At 27.4% G+C, this 16,888-nt stretch overlaps 1 protein-coding gene across 1 annotated transcript; it reads left to right on the top strand.

The window, feature by feature from the left end:
- The first annotated feature begins 15,474 nt into the window (after positions 1-15,474).
- Positions 15,475-16,568, top strand: LOC120067807 (RING/U-box superfamily protein). Its single transcript, XM_039019398.2, has one exon. The coding sequence runs from the start codon at positions 15,899-15,901 to the stop codon at positions 16,385-16,387; it is 489 nt and encodes a 162-aa protein (XP_038875326.1). The 5' UTR covers positions 15,475-15,898; the 3' UTR covers positions 16,388-16,568.
- Positions 16,569-16,888: the final 320 nt, after the last annotated feature.

Below are 16,888 nucleotides of genomic sequence, written 5' to 3'. Positions count from 1 at the left end.
AGGCATATGACATTTCTAAATGTTCAAATATATTAATAAACCAAGAATTTAACTAACAAATCTTAATATTTTTTTTTTATAAAATGACTTAATCGAGAATTTTAAATATATTCGATGTTGATGTAGTGTGAAGTCGACGTGAAGAAAATATACATTATTTTTTTCTAAATAATATTAAAATTCCATTTTTGTCTATATATTTTGTGACTCATTTCATTAGTCCATGTACTTTAAAAAAATATAAATTTTGTTTATATATATTTTCATTAAATCTTAAAATTCATTTATGGTTAAAATTCAACTAGTCTTCTCACTCTAACTTTTGGAAAAAAAAAAATACGTACATTATATAATGGAAATAACTACTATTTTTTTCAAGTTTGATAAAAATTATCTTCCAACTCACAATAAAAACTAATTTTTAAGATCTAAAAAAAAAAAAAAAAAAAAAAAGCATCGTGACTATATTTTGACATTAAATACAATGAATAATCTAAAATACAAGGATCAAATTGATATTTCGTAAAATAAGAAATAATGAATTGATAGATACCATTAGCTTATACGGCTGTAAATTTTTTTTTGAAGAGGAAAGTCGTGGTGTTGTTGGGAGGATGTTTAGAGTAATTGAGTGTCGTTCGCTTTTAATAAACCAAAAAAAAAGAAAAAAAAGAAAAAGATTGTGTTGTTGTAAGTGGTAAGTATGAGAGAGAGAGGGAAGGAGAGTGATGGAGGAGACATAGAAGAAACAGCTTTTGGTTAGGTTTTGGGTCTATTCACTCATTGCTTAAACATTAGGTCCCTTTTGAATTATCTCCAACTGACATGAACCAAAAAAAACTCTAATCTCTCCCACCCCCCACCTTCCTTTATTTCAAATCAATTGCTTTTTCTAGCATACACACTACAAAATCAACCATATAAATCAATTTAGAAATTATCAACTAACTTCTTTTCTAAATCTAATACTACCATAAATTCATTCTTTTTACTTTTTTTTTTATAACTAATAATTTAGGTTTCGAGTTTTTTTTTTTTTTTTTTTTTTTTTTTTTTTTTTTTTTGAAAACCAAGTCTATATAGACCCTATTTTCACCTCTAAATTTCTTCCTTTTATTATCTTCTTTTCACTAATTGTTCAAAAATCAAAACCAAATTTTAAAAACTAAAAAAGTAACTTCTAAAAACTTGTTTTTATTTTTGAAATTTGAATAAGAATTCAACTATTGTACTTAAGAAATATGCAAATTATTGTAAGAACTAGAGAGGAAATAAGTTTAATTTTCAAAAACAAAAAATGAAAAACGAGATGGTTATCAAATGAGACCTTACTTATTGAATAAATTTTATTGTGTATCAATCTAGTCTTATTACCTTCTAGTTCAGGAACTTCTGTTTTATTTAAAACAAAAAAAAAATTGTAGATCTTATACTTTTTAGAAAATAATGCTATACTGAAAATGGAAAGATTTTGTTAATAACAAATTAAAATTTCTTTTTTACTATATATTTGGAAGATTTTCAATCACTCACTTTTAAAATTATTTCTGGGTAATATATCAATTATTTTTTAAAAATATTTTTTTTAAAAAAATTAAAATTTAAGTATTTTTTATTTATTAATATTAAAAAAAATCTTTTTTTTTTTCAAAACTTATGCCAAAAATCACTTAGCTCCTTTTGAAAACAATTTTAATTTCATCATATTCGTATTTTAAAATTCTAGTATGGTTAAAATCATTTCTTCATATTCAAAATTACTCCGAAATAAGTTTTTTTCCATTCAAATTAATTTTTTATTCAATTTTACTCTTTTAAATTCAATTTTCATATCATCAAAATTTGTTTCAAATTATTAAAACTTAAAAACATATTTTAGAGTAATTTTGAAAATAACAAAATGATTCTAACCATTTCAAAATCACTTCCAAATAAGCCTATAATCTTGCTAACCAACCTTTTTGTTGTATTTTTCTAAAAGGCCATTTTGTTGTGATTTTAACATTGTTCCTAATGTTTTACATTCAAGTTAATTAACGATAGAACATTTTTTTTTGTCTTAAAAAATGAATTTAGCATCAATCAAACTCATGATATAAATATAAGCCTTAGTAATAAAAAAAAAAAAAAAAAAACCCAAAGCAATTAGAAGCTCTACTTTATAGTGAATAATTGGTAATTGAAATATAAATAAAAATCAATGTAATAAAGAACAAAAAAATTGAGTATGTTTGAAGACTTTTGCAATGATTAATTTTGAGGAAAAAATGTTGATTAAAAAGTTTATAAAGTATAGGAAAGGAAGAAAGAAAAATAAGGTCTTCCTTATGTCACATGAAATGATTAAAAAGTTTGGTAGGCGATATTCCCAACGCAACTAAGTCCTAATTACTCATATTGTTCCGTACGGTCAAATATTTATTTATAAACTTTATATTAAAAATTCTCTTTTTGGGTTATTTCCTTTAAATTTCTACAATATAATTAATTAAGAAAAATAATTAGATTTACTTTATGTATTTAGTAGACTAAGGTAATTAGAATTAAAATTAAAAGGAAACTAATCATAATGGAATAATGCAAGAATAATATTATGTTTAGGAAAATAGGGTATAAAAACCACTCATAACTAATTGGACTTGTCACTATCCAATAACACTCTTTTAATTTAAGCAAAAATATTCTCACCTAAGTTACAAAAGTCATCACAATAAATTAAAGGCTTATAACAAGTTTATAAATTATATTTTTGGTCTATATATATTGGTATTCACTTTCTACCAAGATTTTAAGAAACCAAACTAAGTTTTGAAAATTACTAGGATTTTCAAGTGTTTCTTTAAAAAAATATGAAAACTATAAATTGACAAATTTTGAAAAAAGAATATATACATTTTAAAAAAAAAAATAAAACTGTTACTAAATGGAATTAGTCAGTTTTCGAATTTATTTTGTTGGATGATTTTAAAGAATTATTGTGATTTTTATAAGTTTGAAAAAATAAATACATATAATCGTATAGTTTTGAGGTGGCTTAGAAATTAAGATTTAAGATCTAACTTATGCCTAATTAATATTTAAGGTTTAAAGGTTTTTTTAGGTTTAATTGCATCAAATCTGATGAATTATGATGCATAATTTTTTTTCCAAATTACCATTAATAAATTTTATAAATATTATTGTGTAAAAGAAAATTCAAACGTGAACTACATTGTGGGATTATTTGAAAGATTGCCATAAAAAATTGAGCCAAAAGTATTACTTGACCTGAATTTTAATATTAAGATTTTGTAACCCTTTTAAAACTTTTTTTAAGCTTTCCTTTTCTTTCATTTCTCTCTCTTTAACTCTCTTATATTTCTTCTCTAAACATTATAAGAAACTTGACTTTTTCCGATGAATTTTTTTCCAACACCAAAAAAAAGGGTCAGAAAAATCCATACTTTCTGACAATTTTTCTGGCATAGGGAAAAATTTTCTAATGTTAGTCTAAATGACATCGGGAAAAACAAGTATTTCTGATAATATGTTTAGACCGTCCACATAAAAAATGATGGAAAAAAAATTTGTAGACCTCTCCTGACGGTATGATCTAGGCGTTGAGAGAAATTACTTATCCTGATGGTGGAGGGGAGTTGGTGGGAGTTTTAAAAAAATTGATATTATTTTTTAAGACTATCTTGTCAGTAGTTTACACTACCGTCACGAGAACCAACTTTTTTCGATGTCATGTAAGGCATCACGATAAGGTGATTTAAAACCTTAATTTCCAACTCCTTATTTTTTGATTTCTAGCCGTCTAACCCAACATTTTCCCTTCTTTCTTCCGCAACCGCACGATTGAAAAGGTTAACGCCTCTAGCTCGCCAAGAAGCCACGCCCCTAGCGTCGGTGCTTCACATGTTACCGTTGACATTTTTAAAATTCGGATGTTTAAATTTCAAGATACTTAAGCTAAATCCTCAGTATTTTTAAAGTTCGGATGTTCTGTTTTTTGTGTGCTAGAGTTTCCCTAACCTAATAACATTCAGTTGTCATTTAATTTCTTTCACTGCTCTTCTCGATGCTTTTGGTTTGACCTTTTGATTTGATCTACAAAGAGTTCGTGACTGTAAATTTGAATTTCGAGTTTAGGAATCTAGTTTGCCTGCTGGAATTGTTCATTGAAGAATGTGATTATGTACATTGGGATTGTTGGTAATGATAATATTTATCAAATAAGAATGAATTCATTAACATTGACTAGTTATGTTCAACATTATCTAATTCCTCATGTGTCATTTGAGTTGACTTAATCTATTGTTGAATACACCTTCTTTTCATGTTCTAGATCTCGGTTCATTAGTAAACTTTAATGTTCTTCCAAGTCAATTATTTTTATATTGTCTAGTTTGATTATCAAGTGCAAGCATATACTACTACATGCTCTCTTCTCTCTATCTCTTCCCTATTTTATCTGCTGAGAGAATGGATTTCTTATCCTCTCATAGTGATATATAAAGGTTGCTATGTTATTAATGTAGTCAAAGGGAAGGTTTAAGTTTGAATTCGTAACCTAAGTTTTATCAATGAACTCTATGAGACTTCATTTTTACCTGCTGCTTTCTTTGCTCAACTACTTAAGTTATGTTTATAATTGACAATCCTCTTGATCTGAAAGTGGTAATGAAAAACTATACGTTTTGCTTACCTTATTTGATACTTCCTTGGTCTTTTAACAGCTTATCCAATGAGTTGTTCTACTTATGCCTTCTGCCTTCTTCTTGATGTTTAAATGGTCACTTTCCTTCCCCATTTTCACATTGTTAAATATTGCTTCCTGAAAGTGATGATGATTCAAGCCTCTTCTAGACGTTCAGATTCTTCCTCATGTATTATGTCAATTCTCATTTTCATTTTTTTTTTTTGGCTCTTAGTATCAAGTTGGAATTTTCGATAAGTTTTAAGATTAAAAATTTCATATTTATATGCTTGAAACCAATTTTAGATTAGTTTTAGATTTTTGAATTTCATATTTTAGATACAAAATAAACCAAGTTGAAATTTTAGATAAGTTTTAGATTGAATTGGTTTATTTTGTATGTTGACTAAGTTGGTTTGTTTTATATGTTGATTTAATTAGTTTGTTTTGTATGTTGAGTTAATTTGTGTTAATTGGTTTATTAAGTATCTGACATAAAATCATGTAGCACCTCAACTTTCATATGCATGCAAGTATATGACATATAAATGTGCCTCATAAGTATTTACATAGTTTGAATTTATGTTGTTTAAAATTGTATGTAAGAAGGTATAGAAAATACAATCATAATTTGATTTATTTTTTTTTTACCATTCTGGCTATTGTAATAAACTATAATACATAAATTTTGAGTTTGTTTTTCTTGTGGAGAGTCTTTGTTTGTTATTTTTTAAGTTGCATTTTCTTACTTTGTTAATAAGTTTTCTTGCCCAGGTTTAGTAGAAGAACATATTGTTAGTTATTGTAATGTCGTTATTGGTCAAACCCATCAAGCTTTTTAGTTTCTAAAATTGAGAAAATTAAAGCTCTTTTCTAACCGGAGATAAATCGAATTAGATATGAAATCTTCAACTTTGGTAGTAAATTAATTAGAAGACTGAATATGTTGTTATCCTATAGTTATGGTAACAACATAGACGTTTATTTATGTAAAGTATAGTTAGTGTATGGTATATTGAGTTTATTGATGTTCTTAAATTGGTTTGTTGTATATGTAAATAGGGGGGAGGGAGGAGGATTGCATAAAGTTCATTTGAATTTCTTAAGTTGAGTTTTAAGTTTTATATCGGGTAATTTGAGATTAATTTTGAGATGAGAATATGCTATATTAAGTTTGAGGTTAAAGTGGGTAGGGGGAGATTGCATAAAGTTCACTTCTATTTGTTAATATTCTTATGTTGGGTTCAAAGTTGGTATAGGGATAAATGTATAATTATATTTAAGTTTAAGTTAAGTTTTAAGTTTTATATTGAGTTTGAGGTTGAAATATGTAAATATGAGTTGATTTGTTTCAATTTGTTAATGTTCTTAAGTTGAGTTTTAAGTTTTATATTCATTTTGAGATTGTTATATGGTATATTGAGTGTTAAAACTATTTAAATTTGTATTTTGTAGGTATCTTGAGATTTATGTTGAAGATGCATCTCCCGACGAGCTAAGTTAGGTTGTAAAATTGTTTTCTAGGTACTTTGTGGATATTATGTAATGCTATTTTGGAGTTAAAATTTGTGGATATTATGTAATGTTTAAGACAAATCTAATTCGTAATTGTTTATTTGACAAATTTGTAAGATTTATACATGTTTCATGGATACTATTTAATGTTGTAGACATCTAATTAATTTTCTGAGTTTTTATTTTAGTTTATTTGATATTTGTAAGATCCAAACACGTATGATATTTGTAAAAAATATATATATATATATTTAATAGTTAGTAAATAAAGATCGAAAAATGATATTCCAGATACCTAAATATATAATCCTGACAATACAAGCTTTGGGAAAAAGTGTAACTTCTCTCAACGCCTAAACAAGATCATTAATTGTTTACCTTTTTTCTGACGCTAAAATAAGTCACCGTCAGAAAAGATAACTTCTCTCAATGCTAAAAGGAACTTTTTCCATTGCCAAAATAATCTTTTCCGACGATTGAGCGTCGGGATAAGTAACCATCTCCCGATGCTAAAAAGAACCGTCAGCAAAGTTTACTTATCCCAACGGTGAAATTTTTTTTTACCATCGCAAGAAATACCTTTTGCTGACTGTTCCTTTTAGTATCGGTAGAATCTCCCATCCTTGTTCTGTCACAAAATCTTTTTTCTCGACGATAAGGCTTTTTTGAGTTGGGAAGACTTTTCCAACAATAATGCGGACGGTGAAAATTCAATATTGCCAACGACGATACTCTCTCATCTGTACTTTGTCACTGACAACAAGAATAAAGTTGTTTCTTCGTCTTCCAACAATGTATGATAATTGGTAGTAACAAGTGAAATTTTTTCAAACGTCAAAAAGACCCAAAGTGAACAAGAGTTAAAAGCAAGATTAGAAGAAGAATTAGGGAGTGAGCTAGAAGTAAAATAAAAGTGAGAAAGTAAATTAAAAATGGAGCTAGAACTAGATCAACTAAAGTGAGAAAAGAATAAAAATAACTCAACAAAAAGCTTGATGACCCAACAAAAGGTTAAAAAACATTATTTTGGATTGGTCAATTTTACTTTTTTTCCTAAAAATTTAATTGTTATCCGTAAAAAAAATTCCAAAAATGTGACACAAAATGAGAGGAAAAAAAAAGCTAATAAAAAAGAGGATGACCCCACACACTTGAAAGATCTCAAGAAGTAAATGAGATGATGACCTTTGCTATGAATATTCGTTAACTTTTATCACAAAGAATGAGATAATACAAAAGACATTTTAAAAAAAAAATTAATGAAATGTTGTGAGAATTTTTAGGCACCCCTTTTATTAACTCCCCCAAATAATAATAATAATTGTAACCTAAATATGCATGTGAGGATTGTATAGAAAATTATTGTGAAATTGTTTAGTGTGACACCCCACACTTGAACTAACTTCATAAATGTAACAAATTATAATTGACGCTTCACATATTTTTAGCAATATTTGGCTCACTAGTCCTATACCAAACAAAGTATATGCATACTACTGTTTAACCAAGTGGTCTAGCTACATAGTTTTATATATGCTCAACACAGATGTCGTATAACACATCTTTTACCTCTCTCATTATTTTTTTCCAATGACTTAGATCATAATAAGATCTCACTGGTTAATGGCACAACATCCGACATGAAGCCTAAATCTTACCTATTCAAAAATCCTTTTAACTTTTGGTTTGATCATTAACACATATTGCCTAGCTCGATTGTCTGAGTCAATTTAGACAAATATCTCATCAGTGTTTGGTCCACCAACTTCTTAAGTTGGTGTTAAATAACACAATTTCAATAGTAAATACTATTGAAGTTTACACATTTATCGAGAAACTTCATTTTTCTATCTTTCTCTATTTTACACATTTATCGAAAAACTTTATGTTATAATTCTGCATCCCAAACATAAACTTAAACTTCCTAACTCAAACATATTAACTTCAGACTTCATAATTCAACTCAGTACTCCAAACACCCCTTAAAATATTTTAATAGATTTTTGCTAGACGTTAACGATAGATTTTTTTACGAGAACGGAAGAATACAATTGGGGGAGGGAGTAGAAAAAGGGTGGGGGAGGAATATGAGACTTTTGGAGACTTTGGAAATTTAAAGAGAGAAAAAGAAAAGGAGGCAATATGGGGCCATAAGTGTCTAGGAGTGGGCAGACAAGTGAACCCAAAACCAATCTAAGGAATGCCCCCATGAACTCACTTCTCACAAGTCTTCAAATTTTCAGCTCTCTATTCTTATGGGGCATTGGCGTTGGCATCCGCAGGCCCCAACCTATGGTGTGGTGAACGTGTGGAGTGGTGGGATCGGATGCACTTCTCTTATTCGCTTCCACTCTTATATCATGTGCTCTTGTTCTTTGCTTCTTCACATTTTTTTCTCTCTTTCTCATTCTACCGACGGTCTTTGTCCTTTATGTCGATCTCCTTTCGAAAATTTTCTAACATTGTAAGATATGTAGGTTCATTACACGATTAAAAGTCTATAATAGTAGTTGTTTCGAACTATTACGATGTTTAGTTATAAAATTAGTATTCATGGTTGTGTGTCTATTCAATAATTATTCAATAGATGCCACTTATTTTGTCTCTTAACTCAAGACTCGATATATTGACTACACTAATCAACAATAGTTTGTCTCACGATAATGTAATAAGGTGACATACAAAAGTAGAGCGATTTTATAAAAAAGACGTGTTTAAAAATGTGCTTTTATATTGAATTAATTTTTTCTCTTGATCTTCTCACCCTCATCTATTTTAAACTAATTTACTACTTTATTTTGCTTCATGCAATAAACATCAAGAACCCAATCACAATTTTTTTAAGTTTAAAGATTAGTAATTCATAAAAAAAAAAAAAAAAAAAATCATTCAATTTTTCTTTTATAATTAGCCTTGTTTTGATTATTATAAGAAAATTGTGTATATATAAACATACATACATATCATATCATATATGATGATATATATAAAGTTCAAACATAGAATTTGATAGAAAATTTCAGCTTTGCCCTTCTCTCTATCATATTTGGGGGGATTATTATACAGATTAATAGACCACTTTCTTTCCTTTTCTTATCTTTTCCTTATTCTCTTTTATGGCAACACATAAAAGCATTTTGGTGTTGTTTTTGTTTGAAAAGAAGTGTGGTGTTCTAAATTTTAATTATGAGTTGGTTGATTGCCCCCCAATCCTTTTTCTGATTACATTCACCCTTTGAAATGACTAGAGAATGAACAAATACACCCCTCTGCAATAAAGTAAAGCATCATCCTTCATTATTCATGAGGAGACTAGAGTTCTTTGACTTGATTTGCCTTGTCTTTACTTTTAATTCTTTTCTTTTCTTTTTTCATTTCATAGATTACTTTTATGAAATCTTAGACAACGGTTTTTGCTCGAATATTATAATTTTTTTTAAAAGTTTTTATGATATGTAACCCTTCATAACACTTTTAGAAACTGTTCGACGAGATTTTTGAAGAAATTTAATTCGTTGAATTCGAACTTTGTATTTATATTGATTTGTACGATATGTAGGTGCAATCTCTAATATATATTTCTTTGATTCTTTCTCTCAAACGTTACAAGAAGTTTGAGTCTTTCAAATCTTCTTTGAAATTTAGCTTTAAATGCTTCAGAAGCTTGAAGTCTTAGTCTCTTAAGTCTTCGATCTTCAGATCTTTAGAACTTGAGAGCTTCAACATTGAGTTCTTCAGAACTTGGGAGCCTCAATCTTCAAAGCTTAAGAACTTGGGAGCTTTAGAACTTGAGAGCTTAAAGAGCTCTAATCTTCAATTCTTCAGATCTTGAGAGCTTTGGTCTTTAGAGCTCGAGAACTTCGGAGCTCCAGTCTTCAAATCTTCAGAATTTTGATCTTTAGAACTTAAGAGTTTCGATCTTCAATTCTTTAGAACTTCAATCTTCAGAGCTTCTTATCCTTAGAGCTCCCAATTCTCCTTTCAAAATGAAGGGCAAGGCTCCTATTTATAGTGCTTTCACGGGCCTTGAGTAGGCTTATGTCTAGTTGGTTTGTGAGCTTAGCCCTTGGACCAAATTAATCGTATTTTTGGACTCAATTATACCTAATCTCGGATATTAATATTTAATTGGACCAAATTAATAAATCGATCCAACAACTAAGATGAAAACACATAGCATCATCGAGATTTACCAACTTTCTTTCTTCAGTTTCAATTTTGGGATACATGTCAATGTTTAATTAACCCAAAAATTGATAAATTGTAATTTAGTCATTAATTTTGAAAAATGACGTGACAATTTGCAACGGAAACCCTTGACTCACATTTTCACTCAAAATTTTCATAGTTATCAAAAAGTTAAAAATAGCTTTAAAACCCTAAGTACATAATAAAAAAGCATTCATAGAACCAAACAACAAACGAATTTATTATCTAGCACATTTCAATTAGAAGCACTTTTTGTAATGTATTTTCATATATACACTTAATCTTAATCAATTGTTTGTATACTCTAGAAATAGTGTTATTAAAACTGATTCTAAATAGATAATTCAATTATTATAATATTTTTGTACTCATTATCTTAATTTCATGTCAATTATTGTTAGTTGAAAAATTACATGTCTTTTAAATTTCCTTATTATGAATATTTTAGTCAAATTTCATCATACCACAAGGGAGGGTGAGAGAGCAAGCTAAGGGGATAATTTGGAGCTGTCTCCAGCCCAATATGGATGTTGCATGCAATCCCTCAAATTGAAAGCAACATGTCTAGATGTGTCCTTAAGGGCTTCCCCCCCTTTTTTTTAAAAAAATAATAATTTAGAACTTAGATGGTTACAATAAGAGAATCTAAAGGCAATCACCTCACTTGAGTTGTCTATATATGTACTTCAATCTAAAAATTAGAGGAGAAAGTGAATCAAGAAGATATTCTTTATTATATCAATTTCTTTTATGCATGATAATATGGGTTAATGAAGGGAGAAATTGTTTTTCTTCTTATGTTTCATCTATAATTAAATTAGTATTCATGGAGGTTGGTTCGACAACATGTGACTCGTAGAAGAGAGAATCTAAAAATTAAGATTTTTTCAAAAAAAAAAAAAAAAAAACTAAGTAGTGGTTACAATGTAACAATCACATTAAATAATTTTAGTACCTTAAAAAAAAGCTTTAACCTTCGATCTTTATAGAACAAGATCATACCAATTACGTTGAACTAAGCTTATTTTCTTCAATATTTTTATTTAGTATCTTTCCTATTTCTACGTTAAAGTTTTATTTCACAAGACTTAATCTTTCAAGTAATTATAAAGAAAATTAAAATATATAGATTATTTACTCTTCTTCTACACTACATGTAGGGGATAATTTCAACTTCTTATTTCGGAATATATGATTTTATCTTTTATAGGTAAAATTTACATTTTAAAAATATATATATTAAATTTTCTTCGTTTATTTTCTTTTAAAGTTGGAATGAAATGACTACATCGTTAGAATATATATAATTTGAAAAATTTTACCATCATTAGATTGTGGGTTAAAATCCACATTTTTTTTTTAGATTTGATCCATAATACAAAAGTAAATATGTCAAACATCATCATTATTATTGAAAATGGTGGTCATTTCCAAATTTTGAAGTGGGAGAGAACTTTTTATTACCTATAATATAGTTAGGTATGTGCCTAATGAATTCAAATATCACACTCAATGATTGAAATTATTTCAACCTAAGATTTTCACACTTTAATTCATAGGTGGAAAATTTTCTTTCTTTTGTTGCTTTGAAATGATTAATAGCTTGCCTTCTTCCCAAACCTACTCAAAGGCTGTGATATTTATATTTTGGTAAAATTACCATTTTGATTTATTTTTTTACATTTCAAGATAAAAGTTAAAACTATCACTCAAAATAGTCTAAAAATTATTATATCTTCTTACTAAAAGGAAATATGAATGTCATATATCTAAAACAAAAACATGCTAATATAGAGATTTGAAAATAATTTATTAAAAGAAAATAATATTGTATTTTATATTTTCATATATGTGTTTAGCAGTAGATTGATGAATGAGATTCTAATTTAAACAACTCTTTAAATATGTTAGATAATATATTTATAGGCTATAAACTAGTTGTAGTTACTCAAAGTTGAACAAAAATGATTATTAATTAATTTATGAACATAGTTTAGTTCATTTTTTTTATAATATTATATAATTTATAATAAATTACATAATATATATTTTAATTTAAAAAATATGAAATAGGTTTATAATATGAAGTATTATATTTCTAAAATTTAAGATTGGATACATTGAAGACATAAAAAAAAATGGGAAAACGACACTAATCACTTATTTTTTAGGCTCAAATGAGATTTGATCCAATATTTAAAAATCGTCATTTTTTTTTACCTTTGGCTTTAAATTGAAAATCATCTCATCACATGGAAATTAATTTCAACTTGAAGTAACTAAAATAAAAGTTGTCTTTTTTGGGACCTCGTTCGATTTCCTTAAAGAACCTCATTTATATTAAATTATTAACGACAGAGATTGATGGATAGAGATCTAGTCACTTCTTATTTCTCCCTTCTACGATTTTGAACTATATATATATATATATACCGAAATATTATACTTTTATCTCTAAGTTTTGAATTTAATTTTTAATTGGCCTCCAAACTTTAAAATATTACATTTGTTCCCTTTAGTTTTGAGTTTAATTTTAATTTGATCCATTTATTTTAATAATTTACATTTTTATCCTCGAATTTACAATAAAATTCACTTATAGTCTAGGCATTAACTTTCATTTGGTTCTTAGAGTTTAGTTGATATGAATTTTATTGTAAATTTATTCACGTGTATTTTCTTACATAAAAATTAATGTTATTATTTAACGAATTTGGGTAAAAAAATAAATTTTAGGAATAAAATTTAAGATTTATTGAATTGAACAAATTTCTAAGTATAAGAATTATATTTTAACCAAAATTTAATTTTAGAAAAATTAATGAAAATTAATTGGATTATAATTCATTTAAATTAATTGAAATTAATTAATAGATAAATAATGTCAATAACTAAAAATGAATATTTAATTTAAAAAAGAGTGAAAATGTAAATATTGAAATATTTAAAACTAAATAATAAAAATATAACATCATGAAATTCAAAGATAAAGGAGAAGTTGAAAAGGTAATTTTTTGAAATTTAGAAAATATGAGCCTATGCAAGGATGAAAATATTCATCGATAAATCAATATATCTAAAAATTAAAGATTCGACATCGATATTAAATATCATGAATATCTCCGACATCTTTTATAAAGACTCGTGAAACATTAAAAAAAAAAAAAGTCATCTATTTAGTCCAATATAAATATGAATACTAATAATAACATTCATAACTTAATTTGAGAGTAAATACAACTTGATCATTAATTTAATAAATTTCGTTACCTATAGAAATATTCATCTAAATAAACATTTTAACGATATATCCGTTAATATGTTAGTAAAATTGAAATCTCGACATTGACATCGAGATCGAGATAGAAGTTTCAATCTTTGGCCTATGACAATGGATTTGCAGACTGAAATGACCATTTTATCCTCCACATGTTCCCTCACCTACTGCCCTCTCCCATGGCAACCATCTTCCACGTAAGACCTCCATGGACCCACACACACAAAACTATATACAAATTAAAGATTCCGGCACAATATATCCAATACTCTCTCATTTTTTGATAATTCTTTGACTCGGTTTTTAATCTTTTTAATATTCTCAATTTATTCTTTAACATATTCAGATTTCTTGATTAGATTAATCTAATCTTGTTTTGTTAAACAAATAACTAATGTTGATTAAATTATTACCTTATTAATTATTTGCTCACTCGTCTTGTAGCTTTAAACAAATGGTTGTTGTTAAAGGAAAAGTCCAATTTTATAACAGAATAAATTAGATTTCATGTATCAAACAATATCTCAATAATATATTTGCCTATTTAAATATGTTCATACAATAATTTGATAACAAATCTTGACGATTTGTTTTTTTACAAAATAATCTAATTGAAAATTTTGAATGTATGAAGAGAAAACTTGAAATTTTTTAAAAGATCAATTATTTAATTGGAAATTACCTAAAACATCAAAGCATATTGTTTTTATAATTTTGGAAACAAGTGGTAAGTTACAAGTTTAATTATTGGACATAAATCTAAATTTACAATATTGTGTTTAATAAATTATTCTATGAAAATGTCTAACACGTTCATATTACTTATTACCAACAAAAAAAAAAAAAAATCATAAACTTAAGGTTTAAAATGTATTTTAATAACCAAATATTTATTCGCTCAAAATTAAAATTAAAATTATTTGTTAGACACTATTTCAATTAAGAAACCTATGGAAAATAACATCAAAAGTTTTAAGTCTTATCAACAACTTTAAAGTGTTAAAAAAGAAAAGAAAATAAAATAAAATAAAAACAACTTTAAAAGTTTACCAAACTTTTTAATAAATAAAAAAGGTTAGTCACCAAACATTTATCTTTTACATCTAATAGATCACTTATGTATTTATATTTTCCAATGTAACATATGTCTGGTAGATATTAAAAATAAAATTTGTATCATAGAAGATTTTGAACTTTTAATTTTATATTTAATAGAATCATGATAATTTTTTTAAACAAATGTTGATTATTGCAAGAACCTATTAGACACAATAAAAATGTTAAATTACAAGTTTAGTCTCTAAATTTAAAGTTTATGTTAGTTTGATCTCTAACTTCTAAAATACGTTTAATAGATCATTAAACTTTAAATTTTGTAACTAATAGGTCCTTAAACTAGTAACTTTGTGTCTATTACATCCTTGAAAGTTTTAAAAATTTACAAAATTAATGGATCTATTAAATATATATTTTCAAATGGAAAATTCTTATAAATAGAAAAATCCCAAAAATATTTATCCTTTATAGCTTTTGAAATTTTTTGCTATAAAAATAAATATTTTTTTATATTTAAAAAGACATCTATTCGAATTTTATATTTAATTGGACCCTAAAATTTCAACTTCTATCTCTAATAGATTAATGAATTTCCAAAAATTCAAAAGTTTAAGAACTAAAATTGTAATTTTAAAAGGTTATGGACAAAATTGATACTCTTTAATATTGAGAGACTAAATTTATAATTTAATCAATGAAAAGTTGGATTTTAATCAATTTTAGTCACTCTATTCTCAAATGTCTAATTTTAATAATTTCAAATATATCAAGCCCTATTTTTAGGTTTTATTGATTTTTTTTACAATTTCCAAATTATAAACATGAATTTTTTTTTTTTAAAGAAAAAAAAAATCAAAATGGTATGTGTTAAGTATAACAAAATTTTGTAACCTATTAACACACTTTAAACTAAGAAAAAAAAAAAAAAAGAAAAGAAAAGAAAAGGGGACCACTCACATCACACTCTATTGGTCATTTCCATCACCGTCATCGCACTACCATGTGAGTTTATCACCTCCCATTCTCCTTCTTCCTCCCCCCTCTCTATATATTAAATCAAATCCCCCTCTTCCCAAAACAGACAGACGCCATTAACATTAACTTCAAGTTTTTCAACCAACAAATTCAAGAAATTTTCCTACCCGACAGTGACCGCCATAATGGGCTTTCCGGTGGGTTGCACGGAGGTTTTCTTCCCCACCATATTCCTCCACCTGCTCTCTGTCCTAGACGTTCTGAAACTCCTCATCCAGTCCCTCTTCCGCCTCCTGGGGCTGCCGGAATTTCTCCACTCCGACGCTTTCCCGCCGGAGCTTCAATTTCCCCTGAACCCTCCCCCGTCGGCCCTGCTCCTCCGCGAACTCCTGCCGGTTGTGAAATTCTCGGATCTGCCAGACCCGCCGGAAAGGTGCGCCGTTTGCCTGTACGAGTTCGAGGGGGCGGAGGAGATCCGGTGGCTAACGAATTGTAAACACATATTCCACCGGAGGTGTGTGGACCGTTGGATGGATCATGATCACGACACGTGTCCACTTTGTAGAACGCCGTTCGTGCCTGATGGGATGATGGATGAATTCAATCAACGGCTGTGGGCTGCCTCTGGTATCGCTGAGACGTTTGAGACGGACTTTAACTCCGTTTTAGGATAGCAATTGCAAAGCCAATTTCCCAACATATGCCCTTTTTTTTCTTCCCAATTATTCTTTTTCTTTTTCTTTTTCTTCTTTAACGAGGGGGGTTTTCAAACTGTATAGATTATATAAATATATAATGTGTATATCATATATATAATATATATGAGAATTTGGGCACTTTTGGCCCAAAATGAAAGCCTTTTTCTATTTTGAATAGGACTAATCAAGTATATGACAGTAATCACACTATCATTTAAAAAAATAGGGATCCAATACATAAATGTCAGATGGATATCCTTTTAATTAGAGTATAATTAATTTGACATCTTTATTTATTAATGAGATTGTAATTAGTTGTTCAACTATGTCCCAACAAACTTTCAACGTCAACTAAGTTCATAAAAAAATCTCACGATTTAATAGTTGTTTTTAATTTTCGATGTTTTGAATTTTCAAATCTTGTACCTCAATTAATTTTCAAATTTTGTTTCGAAATTTAAAATATCATATTATAAT

The sequence above is a fragment of the Benincasa hispida genome, chromosome 12 (assembly GCF_027475165.1).
Source record: "Benincasa hispida cultivar pf3 chromosome 12, pf3_genome.v1.1, whole genome shotgun sequence".
Taxonomy (NCBI): domain Eukaryota; kingdom Viridiplantae; phylum Streptophyta; class Magnoliopsida; order Cucurbitales; family Cucurbitaceae; genus Benincasa; species Benincasa hispida.
The sequence above is the reverse complement of the archived record's forward strand: the minus strand, read 5'-3'. Positions and strand labels throughout refer to the sequence as shown.